The 23,006-nt window shown below is 50.9% G+C and overlaps 2 protein-coding genes across 3 annotated transcripts in view; one reads left to right on the top strand and one right to left on the bottom strand.

Annotated features, from left to right (window-relative positions):
• FARSB (phenylalanyl-tRNA synthetase subunit beta) overlaps positions 1-6,233 on the top strand; it is a 42,530-nt gene extending 36,297 nt beyond the window's left edge. Inside the window, exons 17-19 of one of the 2 annotated variants that reach the window (XM_080603728.1) lie at positions 1,740-3,233; positions 3,462-3,653; positions 4,649-6,233. In XM_080603728.1, coding sequence (XP_080459854.1) covers positions 1,740-1,891 — 152 coding nt within the window. In that variant the 3' untranslated portion in view covers positions 1,892-3,233; positions 3,462-3,653; positions 4,649-6,233. Of the gene's footprint in view, positions 1-1,739; positions 3,654-4,648 lie in introns of both variants that reach the window. The other variant, XM_080603727.1, reaches the window with a different exon arrangement.
• The window catches only part of SGPP2 (sphingosine-1-phosphate phosphatase 2), a 29,531-nt gene continuing 12,706 nt past the window's right edge, over positions 6,182-23,006 (bottom strand). Inside the window, exons 3-5 of the mRNA XM_080603742.1 lie at positions 15,434-15,613; positions 13,242-13,331; positions 6,182-7,272 (exon numbers count right to left, since the gene is read on the bottom strand). Of these exons, the coding sequence (XP_080459868.1) occupies positions 6,733-7,272; positions 13,242-13,331; positions 15,434-15,613 (810 nt within the window). The 3' untranslated portion in view covers positions 6,182-6,732. The remainder of the gene's footprint in view (positions 7,273-13,241; positions 13,332-15,433; positions 15,614-23,006) is intronic.

Here is a 23,006-nt window from a genome sequence, read left to right as displayed (position 1 = left end):
CAGAGTGTGGGTTGTCAGTAAGAAATGAAATTACTGTGATTCCTTTGCAGGATCCAGGGCTGAGCACTGTGGCAGCAACAGGCGAGGGCTGACTGTGGAGCAGCTCCTGGGCTGTCTCCACACCGCTCAGAGGCAGCTGGCGCAGGGATGTCCCCAGCCGCGCTGACGCAGCCTGGCTCCTACCCACCCACCGACTCCTCTTGCAGGAGATGCTTTGTTGGATTTTGGGATACTGAGAAAAAGATGCAGAGCAAGGGGAGAGGGCATGGCAGCTGGCTGTTCTCTGATGCTGACTTGTCTGATATCTGTGTGGCAATCCCAGAGAGAGCCCTTCTCTCTGGGCAGGCCACTGCCATAAAGCCACAGCTGAGGCAGCTTGCTACAAGGGCAGCAGGGAGCCTGGGCTCCAGCAGCCTCGTGTCGTCCTCTCCCCTTTCCTCCTTTGAGGCCGCAGCACTGTCTGCAGCACTGCTAGCTGGCGGCCCCGCACACCATGCCTTGCTTCTGTGACACCCAGCCCTCTTCTCATTTTCAGGATTAAAATAATTGAAGGAAGTAACAAAATAATATATATATATATATACATATATCATATACACAAGCTTCATATTTCAGCTTAGGCCACAGAGCCCATTTTTTCTAGCGTAATGCAATTTCTTTTGGAGCATCACAGTACTCGAATCGTGCTGGAGCTGAACCACAAAAAGAGAAGGGAGATTTTTTTTTTTCCTCTGTGAAGAGTTTCCCACCTCAGAACATACATTCTGCAGTTTTCCTCTAGGGAAAGGCATTTAAAACATCCTAAGTCTTACTAAATTTGAGCAAATGGCAGGTGGTACTTGCCTACAGTTGTTGTGATGAATTCTGGTAGTGTCAGTAGCAGCACACGTGGGCAGTACCACCTGCAGTGCCGGTTCCATCAGGAGGTGTTGATGTGGGTACCACATACCTCATTATTAGAGAACTTAGAAGAAAATGTTTATCAAAACTGGAAGGGGAGTAGAGCTTTCTGGGTGCACAGCAGGTGGAGCCTTTCCTTGTCCTCACAGACGTGCCTGCTTTTGCTTTTGTTGCTCCCAGGTGGACACACTTGCTCTGAAAGAGGTGGCTTGAGAAGAAGCTTGCTGGTTTGGTTTGGCTCGCTCTTCCGAAGGGCTATCAGATAAAAATGCCGCTCAGCTCAGAACAGGGACAAAAAATGCAAATGGAGCTGCTGTTAGGAGAGTTGTTCATTGTTCCCCAGTTTTACAGTGTATATGAATCTGCTTAAAAGCTCTTCTCCAGATGAGGAATGTAGTTTGTTTCTAATTATGTGACATGTAATCAAGCGTGACGTGTCTACTTACCCCTTAGATGACAGCAAGCTTTATTTCCTTAAACAGAGTAAGGTGGGAAACATTCAGGTATTAAACAGTGCCTAAAGCCTGCAAAAGTTCTTAATTTCAGTATCCCTCTGACTTGACTTATCTGTGCTAATTCCTTTTGCAAGAGTAAATTAGTCAAAACAACTGGAGTGCAAAAAATGCCCACGCTTTGGGCTTCACATTTTATTTTTAACTCAAATGGTTTCCTTGTTCGCTATCAATCATGACAACTGTTAATGCAAGAAAGCGAGAGCCCATTCTTAGCATCTTAGCACAGAGAACTGTTTAATACTGAGCGCTTTGTTCTCCATGTTAAATGCCTATTGACTTCTTTGGCCCAGAGAAATATTGATTTTTCTCTTGCTTTCTTTACAGGCTCTGCTTTCTTCCCTGGTCGCTGTGCTGAGATCTTTGCCAAAGGTCAGAGCGTTGGGAAACTTGGAGTCCTACACCCTGATGTTATCACCAAATTTGAGCTCACCATGCCGTGCTCTGCCCTAGAGATCAATATTGAGCCTTTCCTGTGAAGACCGGACTTCTGTCCTCCTACAGATGTCCACTTTCACATGCAGCACCCTCTGCTCCTCTGTCTTTCTCTGCAGGGAACATCCGCTTATGCTTTTAAGTTTCAATAAACTAAAAAAAAAAACAAGTCTGGCTCCATGGGTAAATATGTTCCTTACAGTGCAATTAGGCAGGCTTCTACAGTATAAGAATGTGGCATCAAGGATGAGACTGTGCCACCGATGTTTTTAAGGGAGGGGGAAAAAAAGTATCAAGTTGGGTGAAAGCCCAGTGTTTTACAAGAGAAATATAATGGCAGAGCACATGATTAGTTTTCAAAATCAGAAATGTTCCACAGACACAGCTTCATACTGTAACTGATTATGGCTGCATAACAGGAATCTCATTCTTTTCTTATTGCATGAAATAAGATAATTGATTAGAGCAAATGTTGAGTGAATGTGAGCAGAACTAAGGAGTTGAGCTTTTATTCTGTACGGTTGTCATGTGCTCATCAATGGCTGGGGGAGGAAAACTTGTTTCATGAAAACCAGAGATATTTTGTAAGCAAGATGTGTGTAATATCTGCTTCCCTACTCCAGACATAACTGTTGCTCCTTTATCATTCTAAATTCAGAAAGGGGAGTGGGTGGAATTGAATTTTTCCATGGTTGATGTAAGCCTAGCGGTTTCTGAAGCTCCAAACCAAATTGGAGCAATGCATTTAAGAGCATATGCCACTGGTCTTTTGCACAAGGAACTGAAAAATATCAAAGCTTTTGTCGGACTGAGGGATATTTGTCTGTACAAGCCAGCATGGTCCCTGCTGCACTTGCGTAGCCCTACCAGTGGGTTCCTTAACCCCAGGTGCACAGCAGGGGCCAAGCAGCTTTGGGCAGTTTGATTTTCTTGCAGCCTTGCCCCTAACGTTATACTAAAACCTCTCACTGATCAGGATTTTCGTCTAGGTGGATTTCTGGCACTAGTTATAGCATGGGGCACTGTGCCTCTGCTCCCCTGGAAACTGAGGAGCTCCAGCCAGACACGGCAGCGCTCGATGCATCCGCTCTGGTGCAAGGCAGCTGCGTGGGTGGCCAGCTCAGTGCGCTTCAGCAGGCTCCTTACCAGCTTCTAATGAAGTTGGCTATCGCTCATTTGCAATCTTATAACCATTGCTAATGTTGCACGCTAACAATAGTAAGCAGTTTGCATTAGGCCAATTTATTGTGGCTCGTTTCCATTACGGAGCCGGATAGCCTCCGGCCCCAGGAGGAGCAGTGCCGGGTTAGACCTCCGGGTGCTGGAGGAGGACGTACCGGCCGCTGGCTAATGGGAGAAGAGGTGAGGTGCAGCGGTGAGGACAAGGTAAGAGGGCAGCTCTGGGAGCTGCGCCTGCACACCCCCACCTCTGGAACCGTGCGGGCTTTCCAGTGGGAGCTCGGTCACTCGTCTCAGCAGGTGGGGGGGGCAGCAGGCACGGCTGTGGGGTGCAAGCGCTAATACATCATGAAAAATGCCCGACAGCTACCCATCTGGGAACGCTGCGGTTCCCCTCAGATGGCAGCGTAGTTTTTACTTATCCCTGCGTGACAGACGTGAAATGAGAGCACAGACATTGCACAACCGACTTGAGTGCACATGGAGAGCGAGAAAACTGCAGCCCGCCTTTCCGAGCCTCCCGAGGGACTATCCAGCTTGCCGCGTGCAGGATCTCTCTCTCCCCGATGCCTACACAACTGTAACCAAGCAAGCTCACAGTGTGGGAAGCAATCTGTACCACAGATGGTAAGTATTAAAAAACCCTCTTTATTAGTGTGTCATGCATGGGGATTAGGACGACAATAAGGCAGATTTGCATTTCAGCAGAGTGCAGGCATACTTGTGTGCACTAAATATATTTCTGTATGCACGATTTTCTGACTCTGGGCATCTCAATTCTCCCGTGAATTTACTGTCCTTTGAGTGTAAAGTCTGGCTTAGGCTGGCACTAAGGGCTTGAGCTGCAGGGGCGTGCGTCGCACGGCTTTCAGGGATCAGTTCTCCCGGTTCACGTTGTTTCATGTCAGTAGCCAAGTACTCCACGAGCAGGACACCAGCTCTGTGCTGGGGAAGCAGCACTGCTTGCCAGGAGCAGAGGAGCAGAGTCAACAGTGAGGTTAAATTTGAAGCCTCTTCAGAGCCACTGAACCCACTCCCAGCTGCCCACGATGCCAGCAGCGCCTGCAAGGCTGCTCCGGCTCTGAAATTCAGGAGCATCGTGCTCAGGATGATCCGTGCGCCTGGACAGGCGGGGAACGGCACGTAATTCTAGCATAGTTACCGCATGGCCCAAACCCAACTGTCTGATATTTACAAACTGCTCATAGTCGTATTCGATGACTGAGGTACCTAACGCAAAGCTAGAGAAGGCCTCTGCAATCTTTATTTTTCTTCGTCTGCCCCTCGGTGATATTTGCAAGTGAATTTATAATGGGGGCTTTGGGGTAAATTAGCACCACAAGCTTGGTACAGGATACGTGTACTCTGAGCATTAGCTTTTTAGAACAAAAACCACGGTGGAAAAAAGTGATGCAAGGTAGCAAGATTTATGGAAAACGAACCCATTCTGTTATCTTTCATCTGGCAAAACTACAGGAAAAAAAAAAGGATTTTTCCAAATTTCCAGTGTCTAGGTCAAATATTAACGACTTCCTTGTTTAATCTTCTTTTGTCTTGGGAGGCTTCACTCCCCTCCAGGGTCCCTGCTACTGTGTCCTCTCAGGTTTTCTGTTCTTCCTCAGATCTTCCAACGCCTCTCACCAGAACAGCTCTCCCTCCACCTCCAGCAGACAGAGCAGCGTGTTGGCAGACCACGAGCGGGTTGTACAGGGGGACCTTATCAAACTGCGAGTCATTCCCCTTCTACCAGTCATTTACAAGTAGGAACAGAGGACAGGACAAACACAACCACACCAAATCTTGCAAAATATCTGTATTTTAAAATTTGAACCAAGTACAGTTTGCATGTATTGCACGAACCACATGCAGGTGAATACTATAAAAGATAAAAATATTTATTTAGTATTTAACATAAGTGCTTGGATTTATCAAGTATAATTTATAAAATTCTCATAGCATAAAATAGCCGTGATTCAGAAGTGAAGTTTTACACACAAAACTGCACAGACGTCCCCGCCAAACCGCGCCTTTCTCGAGACCACCCAATTCCACACCGTGGGCCCAACACCCGACCCGCTGGGAGGCTTCTCCCAGTTTTTGTCCCAGCTGCCGTGACACGGCACCGCTGCCAGGCTGCGGCGCCTTCGCTCTCACGCAGCGGGCATCAGAGAGCATCCTTGGTGGGGCCAGAGCCAGGATGCTATCTGATGGTGGGATATGAGGAGAAGACCAAGAGCATCCCAACTGAGCACAGACCCATCCGTTTTGGTGGCTCAAACAAGGTGCAAGTGCGCTCCTGCCCTGCTGGAAAATTTGTTTAAGCTGTTCGCATGCACACGTGGAGACAGACGTGTCCACAAACCCCTTTTAAAATAGTCGAGCCATGGCCTGGGCAAATCTACAAATGGCTAACATTTCTGCCTGCACTACTTCTGGAGGTTACTGCCCATATTTTAAAGTCATTCAGCTCTTGCAAGTGCTCCAACCGCTCAGCCAAAACTACCAGCTACGGTGTTTGAACTTGATTCTGTTTGTACAAGCAGCCAACGGATGGCAAAGCACCTCCTTTACATTCTTCAAGTTATTTTATTTATTTTTTTGCAGCCAAGAACACAAACGTACACGGTTAAAACTCTTTTACTATACGCTGTCAGGAAACGGCACAGCAGCCATCCTTGAAGCTCTGCAGTCGCAGCATTACGTTTTCCTAGCCAAGCAGACCACATTCACCGCTGTATTTCTCAACAGCTCATCGGTCCTGGAGCAGATATACATTTATCAACGTGCAGCCTGAGAATTAAAGCCACAGCAGCCCTAACTACTATCCTACAGGTTTATACAGGTATTGCAAGGTGCGTGGAAGACCAATCGCAATGCTGTGCGGCACCAGAAAGTTACGGCAGCTCAGCACCACCTCTCGCCATACCCCGGTCACCCCCGGCACCGGCCGCGAGGCATTTTGAGGGCACTGCCTGTCCCCCAGCCCCGGCGCTGGAGGGACAGCCTCATCCCGGCCCCAACAGGGGAGCAAGGTCAGGGGCAAGCAGGCTGAACGCGAGCCTCACCACTGCGGTAACTCTGCTCTGCTGTACAGCACAAGAATCTCTCAGTGGAAGCTGGTTAATGTTAGAGAGGTTTGTTAGAAATCACTTCACATGCTTTGGGTTGGGTTTTTCTTTCTTCTGCTTTACTTTTTTTTTTTTTTTTTTTTTAATAAAATGGGATTGCAATGGGTAAAACCAGGCCTGCAAAAATGGCTTGGCTTTCAGAAGATGGTATGAAAAGCAACAAGCACACCCACCACTGCATTCCCCCAGGGGAATGCACAGGCACACCCGAGCTGGGCTGTCCCTGGCCGTGGAAGCAGCCGGGCAGATGCTCCCACCACTCAAGGCAGCGGCACGGCACCAGCCCCACGTCCCGGCACCGCTGACCCACAGCGAGGTGGTCCCGTGGGGATGGGGCTTCGTGCTCTGCGCTTGTCACATACATCATCTGGAACACGGGTCTCCGTCACAGGGTGTGGGCGACATCAGTGATTTCTAACTCAGTTATTTGTGTTCAGTGATTCCCCTCAATCTTCAGAATCGGGCATTTTGGGCCAGTGCAGAAAGGCACAAATGCTTTTTGATCAAGTTACCTGCCTTGAACAACTTCTCCCTGAAATGGTGATGCTATGATTTACTTTTCAAGGAGGGAAATGTGCTCAGATCAATCCTAACAGCCCATGCAATAGTGGCACGATGACGGTAGCAGTGAAGCCCACTGATGAGTATGTTACGAATTTATACGGCACTTCAACCTCCAGCCTCCTCCGGGCTTCCAGGTCACTGATGGGGAACTTGTAGCAGTAACATAACGTGCCGAGGACCACGTTCTTCATCAGCTGACGTGTCAGCAGGATAACAGAGAGCCCTGTGAAGAACCTGGCCAGCACGAGCACCACCGTCGTACCGGTAATGAGAGGAAACCCCAAATTTTCACTGGTGTAGGCTGGTGCCGCGTACTGGTTATTTAACCAAAATCCCACGGTTGCTCCAGCTCCGGCTCCTAAAATAGTAGTGGTGTCTCCCCGGGTAGGGCTGTAATAGTCTAGTTTGGGGTAGTTGTAACACAGGACGAGAGGCACGGCTATGGACAGCAGCGGGCAGAAGGGGCTGGTGAGCAGCAGGTGGTCTATGCTGTCCCACGCAGGATACAAGAGCACGAGCAGCACAGCCGAGATCAACGCCCCACCGATCACGTCCTGTAAAGAGATCACGTTCAAAAGCTCGGTGAAAGGCCGAACACGGGTTCCCAGATGACTGCAGAACACCAACACCTGCATTCATAAGCGTGCAACAGCAGCAGAACTGCCTGAACTCAGCACCTATTGACACCCTCAAGTTCACAGATGAGGAGTGAGGGGTGGTTTCGCAAACAGCTACGAAGCAGAAGCGAGAGGGGGCATCAGCATTAGAGCACCCTTTGTGCTTCTTCCCACCGCTGCCTCCTGCTCAGGTGCAGGCTCACACAGCCACAACTCCCCCACCAGCTCCCTGCCATCACCTCCATGCCCACAGCAGCTGGGGTAAGAAACCCGCCCTTCCCTTCCACCCGTCGCCCCCTCCAGCCCTGCCAGCCGCTCACGGGGAGGCTGCTGCTTCCCTCCCCACCCCAGCAGCCCCATGCCGTCAGCGGGTGGCTCTGTTCCCATCCAACTTTCCACAAGGGGAAAGCATCTCTGGCTTCAGCCGCCTTCCCTCTGCACCCAGTGGTTCCCAGCTCGGGAAGTAACACGGCTGCTCCCAGGCTTGGCAGCGGGGTCCCCATTTTTGCCCAGAACAAGAGACTCCTCCTCGCCCCTGCTCTCACATTTTACAGGCACTCTCTGTACGTCACTTGAATGGCAGAAGCAGACACCCAACTGCATCTCACAGACAACGTTACAATAAGCTGCCTCAGCACAAACCTTTCTCTCATAATCCCACAAGTAATTTCATCACACCGATCGGATTATCACTCGCTTTGCATAAATAGAAGGATGCTCTCTTTTGTTGGAGACGGCCCCCAGGAAGCGGGGCAGCAACGCTCGGCACGGGCGCAATGAGCGCCGCCAGCCCGGCCAGAGGTGGGCACCTCCGGGCACGAATAAACCCGTGAGAAAGCTCTTGCCCAAGCCTCCGAAATCTGGCTGGTATTTAAGTGCCTGAGGCAAGCCCGTAGTTAAAACCTGATTTATTAACAGAGGCAAATCAGGTGTTTGGAGAACTTGATTGTTGTCAACAACAATGCTGGGAAGGCAGACAGAAGCCAGCCCAAAACAGCAGCTCTGTATGAAAGCAGGCAAATAAAGAGCAGCGTACGAAGTGTCACCGTGCTGCCCCAGGTACTGCTCGGGATGCAACAGACTCTGTATTCTGACCATGAAATTCACTGTCAATGCGACAGCTAATCACATACAGCAATGTCCTGTTCTCAAGGTTGTACCTTCCTCAGCAAGTCGTGACAGCTGACTACTTCTATGCTTGGTCACAGACCAACACGAATTATTTATGAGAACTTACTTGTAGTTATGCAGCAATGAGAGGACTTGTTCACAACTGAAATATTTAACGAATTTCTGGTAAGCGCGTTACTCAAGCACACCCAAACTTCAGCTGTTTACAACTACCAGGTAACGAATTCACAGCATACTTGCTTTTAAGCAACTCCAAGTGCCATTTTGCACGTTCCTCATACAGATTTCCACCTACGTTTATCTCCTTATCCATTACACTAGGATAGTCACGGAAATACATGAAGTTGTTTACGGATAACTAAAACGTAAAATAATATTAGGTGTCAATATTTCACAAAAAATAATCCATCTTCCGATACCAACTTTTAGATGAGGATTTTACACACGAAGACACACTTGGGCCTGGCCCTAGCACACGGAACTGACACAGAGGAGCTGGGGCTCGTTCCCAGCACAGACATCCCAAAATCCCACCACTGCTGCGGAGGTCACTTCCCACCCTGCTATCTGTCTACCTTACATTAGAAAAAAGAGTCCTGACATCCTGATGTCTCCCCCCTGTGTGATCAAGGACAGAAATTCAGCAGCTCTTCACATGCTTTTCTGTCCCAGCTGTATGTACTTAACCAAACTGGGATGCCCGCGGGCTCCATCCCCATGGACACCTCTGCATTTTGCACCTTCTCCCCAGCTAACCCTTGCATTGTTCTGGCACTAGAGCTTTCGTCACCCTCTGCTTAGGGACCTGATTAAAGCTCCCCAAGTGGTACAGCGCCGTCCCCTTGCTGACTCCCTGTGCAGTAACACAGCTTGGGTGGTTCTCACGCAGACCCAAAGAGCCTGCTCTGCTCCAGTTTGTACCTGGGGTCCCCAGTGTGGGTGCCTGAGGTGATTCTCTGGGGTGTGGGAAGAAAATATATATTTCTACCAGTAATAAATACACAAATATATATTCAAAAAGTAGTGCTAATTTCTTTAGTGCTAATTAGAAACCCTTAAGTTTCTATTTTTGTGTATGTTGTAACGTAGACATGCATTAGTACAGTAGTGCATGTATATAACCTATAAATACACATATATTGGGGTGCATGGTCAAAAATCTCTTACTGGTAGGGGTGTGCAACCAAAAGAGCTCAGAGAGCAGTGGTTTATACCGCTTGCAGTACACGGGCTTGGCCCTCCTCCTTTCGGAGGCTCCTTAGCAGACACTGCTGTGAAGCCAGGAGGGGACGTGCCCCACAGCCCCACCAGGCTCCGGATGCACCTCGCTTGTCCCTGGGGTGCAGCGCCGCAGGGGACAGGCTGGTGCCGAGAGCACAGGGAGGTGAGGCCAAGCCCCAGCACAGGGCTGCACAACATTTGGCAGTGCAGGATTAATGGTTCTTCCCCCTCCTCTGTCCAGCTAGGGGGAAGACCAGCAGAGGAAGGATTACCCTGATGTCTGAGAGGAAAATTTGCTTTTCTGAGATCTCCACACTGTGTTTAGGAGAGGGACCCTAGCTTCTCCCTGTGGTGGGGACATGTCCAGCGCTGGCAGAAGCACATTCTTCACCCCCTCTCCTCCAGCCTGCAATTACAAAGGAATTCTCACATGGGGCAGGCGCGAATTTTGCCCGAGGCAGTGACATTTATTTAAAGCCTTCCCCAGGGATGCTGCAGCTGGCTCAGCACCAGCCAGCACTGCGGCAGCCCCATGTGGCCACTTCCACCCCAAAACAGCCCCTGCTGCCACGCAGCACCCGGCCCCAACCAGAAGGACTTCACATACGTCAAGCTGGACTGGAAAGCCCTCGTTTTGGTTTGCCCTCTAACCCTCACTGCTGGCCCTTCAGGGTCCTGCTGCTTGGCTTGTTTTTATTTCACAAGGCCTCACAGCACTATTTTTTATTTTTTAAGGACTGCAAAAGCCCGTGGTCTGGCTTTCTGAAGGCCAGACCCTGCTATACGCCTCCTGTTAAAACCAAGCTAATGCCACAGCTTGGAGCTGGAAGCACCAAAAAAGCCCCCAGAACATCGATCCAGCACCCCAAACACAGCAGCACTCAAAAATATTACTTTGACTGAACGATCAGGGAAAAAGCAGTTCTGTTCTGCTCTGTACGCAGCCACTTACTGCCTGAATTCCCTGGCTTCATTCAGCACCGGTGTGACACAACACTCCCCCTTCCACCCTGAAATGCCTTACTTGTGTTCCATCCCACGAGGACGGTACTGCAGCGCATGTGAAGTGCCACTGTTTGTTTACCAGCTTTACAATATTTAAAGATAATTTCAGGATGAATGGTGTTATTAAAAACCTGAGATTCCACACGGAAAACGAGCAGGGCGAGCATCACAGAGCAGCCCGTCCTCAGGGGAGTGCTCTGGGCAAAATAAAGGCATCAGCCTGACCCTGTACTTTCAGAAAAGGAAAAAACAATTACCTGTGTTTACAGAAACAGCTTTCAGGCTTCTTTTTGGTGATAAAAGGCATCCTTTTGACTTCCCCAGCATCGGGCAGGACTGCTTTCCCATTAGGGAAAGCTGGGCATGGCGCTGTCTGCACTGCAGCCAGGAGAGACCCAGCAGCGTGGCGCGTTCACAAGGTCCCACAGCTGGCCCCAAAGGGTAAAGGGGAGATGAAAGCCTGCCACGTTGCTTTGGGGGCTGCCCTCAGCTGACGAAGCCCTTCTGAACACGATCTGCCGTGGTACTTCTCCTATCTATTTGGGATACTGCGTGCCAAGGAGAACACCATCACTCAGCTGTTCCAACATCGGATGACTCCAACATGCCCTGGCAGTGGTGAGACCAAAATCTGTTCATCCCACTGAGTTGAGGATCAAAAACTGGGCCATAGTTTTAAGAGGGAGAGGAAATATATACATACATTTCCAAAATACAGTTGAGTTGTCTGGGGAAAACAAAACAAAGACAATCCACCAACAACAAACCCCAGTCCTAGTTTCTCCCATTGCTTTTTTTTTTCCTCAAAAATAATCTCAGTAAAATCACAGATTGTCTGCTTCAAAGTGCTCCCAGATTTTTGCTTCTTCCTTTCCAGGTAACTCCTATTCCCGCTTTTTACCTCCTCAGGCCCCATAACTGGAGATGCATGAGGAAGTGACGGACCCTTCCTCTCCTCCACTTCCTACAAACAGGGAATACTCTCAGGCAGTGAAGGCAGGTTTTGTAATTAAATTCTCTCCGAACAAGGCAACTGTGTCACTTCCATCCCTTTCCAAGGCAGAAGCTCCCCTGGTAACAGCTGAGGCCATTACTAAAACATTATGACTGCTTAATTATACCCTTCGGTGTTCACTTCTAGGAGGAGCTCAGTTAAGAAGCCAGGAGGCAGCACCACCAGCAGCGGGTACAGGGTGCTGTCCGGCCCAGCCACACGCTGTCCCTACAGCTTGGGCACGGCCCCGAGCCCCAGCCCTCCCTCCAGAAGCACCTGTGGCCACACACAAGAGGCTGATGCATGGCAAGAGGCCACGTTCATGCAGCTTGCCCAGCGCTGCCCCAGCTCCCTGCACAGAGAAGCCCCTGGTGAAGGATGCTCAGCCCTCTGAAAGGCAGCATTTCTCACGGTGACACGGAGCAGCTTTTTTTCCCCCTTAATTTTAAAGCCCTTTTTAATAGTGTCAGAGGCACAAAGGACTTTTTCTTCTTTACCCTAAAAATCCATCTATATTTAGAAGAGTCTTTCATTATCATGGAACAGCAAGGGAAATATGCCAAGAATTTTTACTGATTGACTTAAGGTCACTGGTGAAGAAAGGATGGCTCCAGATCAGATTTAAGATATTGTTTTGATCCAGTAGGCCTGGGCAGGGAGGTCAGACTATATTTTATAGACAACCATCACACAAAAGGCTCTCTCTTACACTCATCTATTTTCCTTCTTACAGCATCATTATTAGTTATAAAAAATGCACTATTTCTTTACATGCAGCCAACAAGCAATGCATCTCCAGCTGCTGGTGGAGCCTGCTGGCTGCTGTTCACGCTGCAGAAGCCGGCTCCCCCTGACAGCTCCCTAACAGGGCAGTAAATTTCCCCCATCAGGTACTGCATGGTGTAAGTTACACTGAAATCTGTCCTCAGAGCAGGGCTGACACCTCTAAACTAGTGGCCAACCAGCTCGTCCTGCGTCACAGATTTCTGATGATTATTTTCGGACAACATATTTGTGCATCTCAGCCCTGTAGGGATGAGTTTCCTACAGGTTTGACTCCTAGCAGCTCCCTGTAATGCTGTTCGGTGTCACTGCAGCCCTGTAGGCCCAAGGAACCCGGCTGTCCCCCTGCCGGGGGGGTCCCAGCTCTGATCGCCCCCTCGCTCCCCGGCGTGCCCAGCCCAGGCCGTGCCTCCTGCTGAGGACACGGGTGCTCTTGCACCACCAGCCTCGCTAGGGAGCCCTGCCAGTTGCCCAAGTGCATTCCTTGCAATTAACGTCTCAAAATACGGAGTGACAGCCCACATCCCGCACCAACCTCACCCGGCCTTTAAACCCACACGTGGCGGTGCTGGCTGTGGCAGTAATTGCCCTTCAGATTCAAGTAGCGATAGCCCCAGGGTTTCCTCGCAGCTGCCTCTGAAGGCACAGCTTACATATTGCCACAGTGGCACGGGCGAGGCGAGTCACCCGTCACGGGAGGCCGGGCAGCCAGAGCCGCGCCGCGTGCGTGGCGAGGGCAGGGGACGGCAGGGGACAGGGCAGCGTGGCTCACCAGCACGGTGTGCATCCCCGTGTACAGCCTGCTGAGACACACCAGCGTGGAGAACACGAACGCCGCCATCAGGCCGAGCTCGAAGGGGTACTGCGGAAAGAAAGAAAAGCACACGTTAGGCCATTACCCACTTCCACAGGGGTACGGAATCAAACGGCCTGGGACCTCACACACCGTAGCTGTCCAAAGAGATCCGTGTGAGCTGAGACAAGACCCTAGCAGGGGCAGGCCTGGGAAATAGGTGGCACCTGCAGGATTTTGCCCCTCAGTGTCCGCCCGGTGCGAGGCCTTAGCGCTGAGGGCCTCCAGAAGAGAGGCGCAGCGCGTCCTGCAGGCGATCCCCGAGGTTTCGCTGCCGCCCCGCAGCCCGAGGGGAGCCGAGAGCCATGCTGTCTGCCCAGAAGGCAGCGGGATCGATAGTGCTGCGGCAGCAGGGCAGGGGGAAATCGATGTCTGGGCTGAAGCGGCCATCCCGCTGCTAGAGCAGTCAGGGCCGCTCTTCCCTCCGGCGTTTAAGGTTTAATCAGCCTCTTACAAAGCTGCTTTTACATAATTCCCTCTCTGAGTTGCCTACTAGCATGGGGAGAAGTATTGAAATAAATCAACATATTTTAAAAAAAAAAATCACATTAGATAAAGAATAAGCTTAACACATTAGCCCTTCACTCCACTCATTCAAATCCCATTTTAGGGCTCCACTGAAAACATGTCCAATGGGTTCGTTTCACTCTCTAAAGGGCAGTTTTCTGGAGGATAAAAAAATAACGTGAGATGCATTCACCCAATGTAACCCAGCCTCCATCCCCTCCCCAGAGCCTGGCGCCTGACCAGGCTGGCTGTAGGTCAGCGCAGAAAAGCTCCCGCAGCATCGTCGGGCGCACGAGCTCCTGCCGAGCCTTCCCTCGGTCGTGCCCCGGCGCAGACAGCTCAGCCCCGCTGCAGGTGTCCCCCCCGGTTCGTGCAGTACTATTTCCTCCTCGCTCCTCCAAGCCCCCAGCGTATTTACGCCCACTTCACTCCCCCTGCAGCCTGGGAGCTGGTCCAGGCCAGTAACTGACGACGAGGGCAGCTCTGGACGACAGCGCTATAACGTACAGGGAGATTTTTCCTTCTTAATGGAGGCAATTAAACCATTTAATTATTTTACAGCAGCTTTGTTTGTTTCACGGCAGTTTCCAACAAGCACAAGGCAGCCTGTGAAGAGCTGCGTGCCCCACTCTCAGCTTATCAATCAAGCAGGAGAAAGCACTGCTGCCCAGGTCTTTTTGGCAGACCTAGCACAAAGTACCACAGGCAGGGGGGATGGAGTGACTCCTGACAGCGGGTACCCCCGCACGGTTGTATCACAGCACCGCGACAAACAGAGGAGACGTGCTGCTTTTATACCAGGAGGCTCAGCCCCTGCAAGCAGCTCCACATCTGCATCTGGATGGCAGTACAACCAGCAGGGAGCAGACGGCTGGCAGCACGGCCTCTGAGGAACCCGAGAGGATCTCCCGGCCAGGCCATGAGTCCTCTTGACTGATTATAGGGGTTTGTCTTTGAAATGTGCTTGAGGAGAATGAGAAACATGCTTAAAAATGATGCAGCCAGGAAGTTATTATTGCTAAGATACAGGAAATGCCTGTTAGGATTCATAACATGACATTAAAATGACTATCACAGAGCAATGGTTTTCCAGGAAAAAACTTTCAGGAAGATGAAAGGTTGAAGGTTTGGGAAAAATAATTATAGGATCACCCCAAGCAGCCTACAGCAGCAGTGCAGTGAAACTGATGCTACTTCTGCAAAAAACAGGCTTTTAAATTGTGTTATGCACTATTAGCCTAACACAAGCGATAGTCAGGGCATTTCCAAGGATGCTTCTCCTTGCATCAGACAAAAATAGGTGACGTGGTTCCCTCAGTGTCACCGGGAAGGCGACAACCCCCAAACCGCAGTGCATCTATGAACTGGGTTTGTGCTAAAGCAGGGAGACTTCCACCCAAATTATTCTTGTATCCGTTATCAGCCAGCTACAGATAACAGGGAGAAGTGTGCAGCAGTGGAAATGAACGTAGCTCCTCTGGAAGTGGCAACAGCTTTGGATTTGTGGAGGTTTCTGCAGTTTGCTGGAAGGAGACTAGTAGGCTTGTTTTCTGTTGCTATTTATGTTTTTTTTTTGTTTTTTAACACTTTCTTTTAGCCCTTACCTTGTACTGGTTCATGGTTGCAATGAGAAAGGAGAAGGAGATAGCAGTAGCTGCCATGGCGTGGGTGGAAGGCATCCCGTACTCCGCATCCGTCCGCATCTCCAGCTTCACAACAGGTGGCGAGAGGGGACGAGGCCACTTCAGGATGTCCTTGGAGACCTGCCCTATGTACATCACGATCTGGGGAGAGGAACCGCCACAGGCTGTCAGCCCACACAGGGAATTCCCACCCTGCCCATCCCAGAACCATGGCTATCTGAGCTTTTCTGCTGCAACATCTACCGCCCCAAGAGTAGAGTTCATCCCCTGAATTATTAAAGGATTTTCCATTATCCTGGTCAGCGAAGGCAGCAGCTGTTTTCCTACACAGCACTGTAACTCGATCACAGCTGGGACCACAAGCAGGTCTCACTGACAAGTCACCGCAGTAGCACAGTGCGAGGAGGAGAGCTGGCCCCCGTCCCACACTGGCCAAGTGTAAGTTCCCAGCCCGTCCCTTCTAACCCCTGTCCTGCAGAGCAGAGGCACCGAGACGTTTTTCTGCCACCACCCCGAACCACCACCCGCCCCAGCCGGTCCCTCCCAGCATCACAGCAGCTCCACGGGGCCACCAGGGCTGTCCTGCTGCTGGCAGCTCCTGCTCCACCCACGCACAACGCGCCCCACGCAGCCACCCGGGCATCCCTGGGCAGGCAGCAGGGAGAAAACTGAACGAGCAGCACAACCGACCAGTTCTCCTGCCTCGGTCCCTGATAACAAAGCACCTGCTCGGGGTGCCGGTGGCTTCAGCAAGGGCTCTGTGAGCTACGTGCTGAGCTCTGCACGGGTGAGGTGCTGCGAGATCCCAAAGGGATCTAATGCTAGGAACAGGTGCAAGAGGCAGCACAACAAGGACATGAACAAAAAAGAAGGCATTTGCTTTCTTGTATCCCCACCCCTCCCTGGATAGTACACCCAGATATGTGCAAAACAAGCTCTGCAACTCAAAACTTCTTTTTTAGGACACAAATCAGGGTAATTGACACCTGTCATGAAAGCTACTGCTCAGCTGCTGCACAAGACAGCTCACCGTTCTGCTTCTTGCACTTCCAGTAGGAAAGGAGAGCTCTCAAAATAACATCCTTCCTTGGCTGTGCTGCTCTGGCACGTGGCTAGCAGCATGCCCATCCGCTGCCACATTCGCCACCAGCTGCACTGCATCCATCTCTCCCATCAGCCACTTAAAAAAATACTTTCACCTTAAGAGCAGGATGTTGGGACTGAGGGTTCACAAACCAGACCCAGAAAAAAGAACAGAGTGCCACATTCCTTCATCCTCCCTACAGCACAGGGCACACCGAGGGGAGTCCCTGACACCCAGCCAGCCCCGGCAGAAGTGCCTGCTGCTGCAGCCTCTGCTCCTCACTGCACGATAACCAAATGCCAGGGTTGAAAGCAAAGTCACTCTGCAGCAGAAGATAAGAGTGTTGAGGCTACCAGGTGCGATACCAACTCCGAGCAAGGTCGGACAAGCCAGTTTATCAGCAGTCCTCTCTAATAACGACTTCCAGTTGTAGAAGTATTATTAGCCCTAATACACAAAGGTATTACCGAAAGGGAAGTGAGTCACCTTGGAAATGAAGGCTGTGCTCGGGCTCCTCTGATGGCCACAAACATGCTGGCTGCTGGAGGGGGTACGGGTAAGCAAAAATACCAGCTGTTCTCACAACACATTTCTTCCTTTCATTCCAGGATAATTTCTGACCCTTATACATTTTTTAAAAACACATTGTATAGCCACATACAGCAGGGAGAGGTGAGACAGCCTCTGTAGGGCAGCAAGGGGAGCCCAGCATGCTCAGGCTGAGCGCTGCTCTCTGCAGTGCCAGACCCTCACCTTCAGCTCCCCTGGGCACAGGGCTTTACGTGCAACGTCCTGCACCGGTGAGCAGAAGCAGCACCCATGGGTGCAGTAGGACATCCCAGCAGCCGAGCTGACGGGTTGCTCCAACAAGCACACCACTGCTAAAAGCTGCCCTTTTATTTACCTGCCTTTCAGTGGGCTGCTGCAGCACGGAGCTCCCAGACGTGAGGCAGAGCACAGGGGCACAGGACCACTGGGGCAGTGGGTGCTCGCCACGTGGTGAGGAGCAGCACGGCGCCCCACAAGGTGGGGAAACAAAACGGGGACAGCCACGGCCTTGCAGGTGTCACACCAGCACAGGCTCACAGCGCGGTGGCTCACTGCAAGGAGCATCTGAGCTGTGCTCCAGGCGGCTCTCATCCTCTGAGGACAGTAAGAGTCCATCTCGTTTAAGCAGTGTGTTCTCTTACGCCACACTTCATTAGTTCCTGGCCTTATTTCTCTGTCATTTTGGATTTATTCTCCAGCAGCCCCAGGAAAGAAAGCAAGCAGCCTGCAGCAGCTTTTTCCAACATAGCAGGTGAGAAAGGCCCTGTAACAAACCCTCAAATCATAAACATTGGAGCACTGGAAAGAAGAAGGGAGATGGAAAGGTGAGCACAGGCTAAAGATGAACACAGAGCTGAGCTTCCCCCACAGGACTTAACTTGCATTACTTGTTTGCACAACACCAGATACCCTTGATGGCCCAGAACAAATTTAACACGGGTAGAAATTACCCCAGCCTCAGACCCTCAGTAACTCAGGATCACTTCGGTCGCAAAGCCAGGATCAGAGGACTGGGTGGCCTTGCTGCAGCTCCCAGCCTACCCTACAGGAGGCAAACCGCACGTTTATGGTGGCTGCGGACAAAGAGGGAACAGCGGGTCAAGGCACGGCCCTGCAGCACATCGCCCTACAGCACCTGACCACCAGCACGGGTATGCATTTCCAAACCTAAACACCCTAAAAGGCATCATTTGATCTGTGGTAGGCCAGGGACAAGAAAAGGAACCTTGATGCAAGTCATCTCTTTGTGCTCTACTGTTCTGTTTGCTTCTTCCTTACATCCCTGACATTTGTGTCCACCTCGTGTCTCACGCCGTGGCTCCTGGTGCTGCTCTGCGTGCAGCTCTGGTACCAGCTGTGTTTCACCCAGCACCAGCCACAGACCAGAGGGGTTTTCTGCAGTGCTGGTGGAAAACCACTTGCAGGCATCTTCAGCATAATTAATTTTAATTTGCATATTTAAAAGTACCTCTGCTTTTGCATGGAGAAGTTTGTCTGAACCTGGAGACTTTTCCATTACTGAAGCAACAAAGTCAAAGCTGTGATGGATGGCGTAGGATGTAATTAACTGCGGATAGCTAGGAAGGGACGCACAGGAAGCTGGCTGAGACAAGAAGCATTAACAAAACACTCGGGCAAAGACTTCCTTGCTGTCCCCCTCTCCAGGAGCTGTCCTGCAGCACCAGAAGCAACACAGAAACAGGACTGTCCCCGTGCCATGCTGCCCACCAGGCAAAGTCCTTCCCCGGTGAGGACAGGGCAAGGCTTTGTCGCTGCTGTGGGTCAGCAGCCTTACATTTTACTCCAGGAACGCAATTAGCCGTTGCTATAGCAGCACAACGGCCTCTGGGTCCTTTTCCTGTGCCTTTCCTGCTCCGAGTCACACGCGGTCCTCCTCCACGCACACATTCCCACCTGAGCCTTCGTGCCGGGGAAACCAAGGCGACCGCTGGCATTTTGGCAGAAGGTGTGGGTGGGGAGCGGGGCACGTCCTCCTCCCATGCCAGGCCCCTGGCCTCCACCCCGGCCTCAGCGCAGGGAGGCTCCCAGCCGTCCCACCCGCCCGGGAGGGTTGGCAGGAGCAGTCGGGCTGGTTCTTCGTTTCGCACTCTTGTATCTGGTCTGCCAAGGGTGAACCAGAACACGAGTTTTAAACTCACCATTTTGCAGCTCTCCTGGCTGTGCTCTCGATCTGCTAAAGGGAGTGGATGAAATTCCAGAGATGTGGGGTCAAAGAGCATCGGCAGCTCCTTCCCCGAGACTCACACTGTGCCAGGCCGTGCCAGCCTGACTCGGAACCCACCAGTTTTGTTTCTAAAATAGCAACTCAATAATCTGGCTCTGGAAACCCTGGATGGACTGCAGAAGTATTTGTCACCTTCCCAGGAAGGAAATTTACAGCTTGAAAGTGATGTTGCTTTTGTTTTCCCTCGTACTCACTGTATGCTGATAGGAGTGACGGAGCACATCAGGAACACAGTGGAGAGGGGAAAAAAAATAAGGATGCACTAATAATAAACCGGCATTTGCAGCAGATTAGCCAAGCAGAAGCAAAGACTGCATCCTGGAAGTGCCAGCTCCTTTCCAGAGCTGTCAAGGCAGGCGTGACTTTGATTCAAGGCAGAGGCACTGAGCCAAGCACCCAGCCGGCGCCGCTCGCAGCCCCTGCGCTCAGCAGCCGCAGCCTAGGGTGGCAGATGAGCGCTGCAGCAGCAAGGTGCCCCTCGGGGAGCTCCGTGCTCCCCCTGAGAGGGCCACGCACGGTGAGAACGGGCAGGCTGGGGAGCCCCGGCACCCCCAGTGCAGGGACACAAGGCCACCCCTTGGAGCTGCCCTTGGGCACCTCTCAGGGTGCAGTGACCGACGTGCCCGAAGCAGCCGGACAGCTTCTCGCACGGCACAACATGAGAGCTCGTGTTTGGGGCAGGTGTGCTGACCAGCTGTCAGGGGCTTGTTTTGGAGAAACGCCACAAAAACAGAGGCAGAACCACCAACAAAAGCAAGGCTTGCTGCAAAGCAGCTTTTCAAAGCGGCAGCCAGGAACCCAGCTGCCATACAGCCACAGCAGTGGCAGGGTGAACGCGGGCAGATTCCTGCTCGCTGTCGGAGCGCTGAGCTTTGAACTGGGGGCAGCCAGCACTTCCGAGGGGTTAAAGCCTCTGGAGGGCTGTTCCTCCGCACAGCCAGGCGAGGCGGCAGGCTGCAGTGTCCTCAGGCCCACGGCTGCAGGCACCCAGCCGCTCGCTTATCGCCCCGGCACACCCGCGGCTCCACGCCCGCCCCAAAGTCCACGCTGGGCAGTTATTTATATTGTACAATTGGTTGTTATTTATATTGTGCAAATTGAAGTTCCATGGGCTTAAAAGAGGCGTGGGTACACTTTACATTTATGCACTCTAAAGAAAAATAATACTCAAGTGAGCTTTCACCTTTTAAGCTGAGATGCGGTGAGCTTAAAGCGTGCCCGAGAGCTGTTTTATTTGAAGCTGTTTTATTTGAAGCTGTTTTCCACCTCCGGACTTCCTGGCTGAAGCAGGAGCACTAAGCATCAAAGCCACCTTTGTGCAGGTTGAGGAGCGTCCCCTTCAAAGGGCTGAGGGAGGGAAGCACAGACATCGGGATGCCTTCAGCACCAGCCCCGCGCCTTGCTCTCAGACACCAGGCAGGTATTTCACTCGTCTGCCCGTGAAGAAAAAGGCAAAGCCCACAGACGTGCTATGAATCCCCAGACGAAGGGCACCGTGGAAGCATCATGCATGGTTTAAGCTCCCAGAACACCTGGATGTGACCGCAGCCCGTATTTCCCAGAACCACCCCACTGAACCGACATGAACAGCTGGTTTTGAGGACCTGGGACTGGGGAACACAACCAAGGCACCAAGGGCAGCCTCAACTGCTGCTGAAATGCACTTTCCACGATCCTTCTTCCTGCCCTCCTGCAGCTATGAACCTGACCCTTGTGTTTCAAAGCTTCCAGCTTCAATGTAGCTTATTCACGACTATCTTGCACACATCTGCTCTTGTGACTGTTTTTATTTTAAGCAGCTCCTTCCCTCCCCTGGCATTCCCAGCAGCATCCTTCTCTCTCCGACTTCATTTGGTTAGGGGCTCATCTCAGCTTTCAGTCTCTGCTCAGAAAATAGCCTGTTCCCTAGCCATCCCTGGCCCTGCTCCAGCTGGAATTGATCCTTCTCAAATGTGGGTGACTGGCTCTGCAGAAACTATTGCAGATAAGATGTCGTGAAGACCTTGCAAACAGCATTAATACTTCTAATTTTTAAGGGAAGAATCCCCCTGATTCAGCCTGGGACCCCAATTCTATCATTTCCAGCTTGGAGCAGAAGCTCCCAAGTTTAATTCCCAAACCCACAGGATGAAGTACCACAATTAATGCTGCCAGGGATGATGAACACCACCAGTGGTGTCTCTTCATCCCAGCAGCACGAAGAGGAACCCTACTCCCTCCTGCTCAGCCCTCGGTGCGGTACCAGCCCCATGCTCCAGCTGCTCCATGCCATCGGACACCAGCCTCAGCGTACCTGTCCTGTCCTCAACACAGACAGCTTTCTTCCCTGCTGCTTTCCCTGCTCTGCTAGTAGCTGTTGTCAGACACCACTGGGCTACGTTTATTTTCCTCTATGGCTGTTCGCAGCCCATCATCGCCATCCGCACAGAAAGAGAAGAGTGTTCAGATCTCGGTAGGGCAGATAGCCTGCAGACCTGCACCCCTTCCACCACAGGCAGGTGCCTTTCCAGTGCCATTGCCAAAAAGCTCTGAGTAAGCTGAAAAGCACAGATGTGTCACACTGAACACCTCGGCACTCCCCCGCAGCTAAGCCGATCCCGCTGTAGCACGTGTTAGCGAGGTGTCTCGGACCAACCCAGACCCCTTCCAGCACCATGAACCAATTCCTGCTCAAAAGCAAATAAGCCATCCAGCTGAGCTTGCCATAACATTAACGCCAAGTCTACATAACACTTCGAACCATTTCATCCTTAATATAATTAAAATGTTTCTAAAGCTACAGATTGTCAGAAGTCTGTATATATAAAACAGCTTCCCCTTTTCAGTATAAAAATGAAACCCCACAACTCCCTTGGTAACTGAGAAATAATGTTAATAGTCATAATATCACACGTTTGTGTACTCTAATTAAGCCAGGCTAGATCTGGCCAGTAATCAGGTAGCCTCCTTGCCAGGTAAAGGCAAGGCAAGTCTTCAGAGGCACACAAGCAGCTAGGAAGAGTCACTTTTGAGCAATATGCAAAACCAGAAGGCAGTGACTACCAATTATCATTCTGTGGCACACTTCCAGAAGCAGTAGGTGTACTCCTGGCCAAAACCCAGCTCTAATTACACAGCGTCCACCTACTTCTGAATTTCATCTGCAAGTTATTCTTCCTGTTCTCTTTATAAAAAATTATTGACTAGGGTTACTGGCACAGGAGAACTGATGCCTTCCATCCAAGACTGGATGCATTTTAAGTGTATGACCCAATTCAAATTGTTTTTTATTATTTCTAATCATGTTATTTGGACAAAAGACAGAATATTATTAACCAGAATTGACTAAGTAAAGGAGAAGCACTGTTGTAATGAAAAAAGCTAAGTATCGCATCCAAGTTTTTGTCAAGTTTCAATTTCTCAAATCAATGTAGATTGACAAACAAACCTCCAGGGTCCATCATCTACCAGAGATGCTTCCTACCTCCCTTCTTTGGTCTAAAACAAATCTTATTTGGGCAAAGATGTAATAAATATCAAGACAGGCAATGGTAGTGACAGAATAGACATTCCTGTACAGAATAAAGTGCCTGTTTATCCACCTGGTTTTCAGAGCCAGAATAGAAACACATTACTCTGGATCCCCTACAGTGCATTTAGGAAGGCTGAAGCAATGC

Source organism: Anser brachyrhynchus, assembly GCF_964034855.1.
Source record: "Anser brachyrhynchus genome assembly, chromosome: 9".
Lineage (NCBI taxonomy): Eukaryota > Metazoa > Chordata > Aves > Anseriformes > Anatidae > Anser > Anser brachyrhynchus.
The sequence above is the reverse complement of the archived record's forward strand: the minus strand, read 5'-3'. Positions and strand labels throughout refer to the sequence as shown.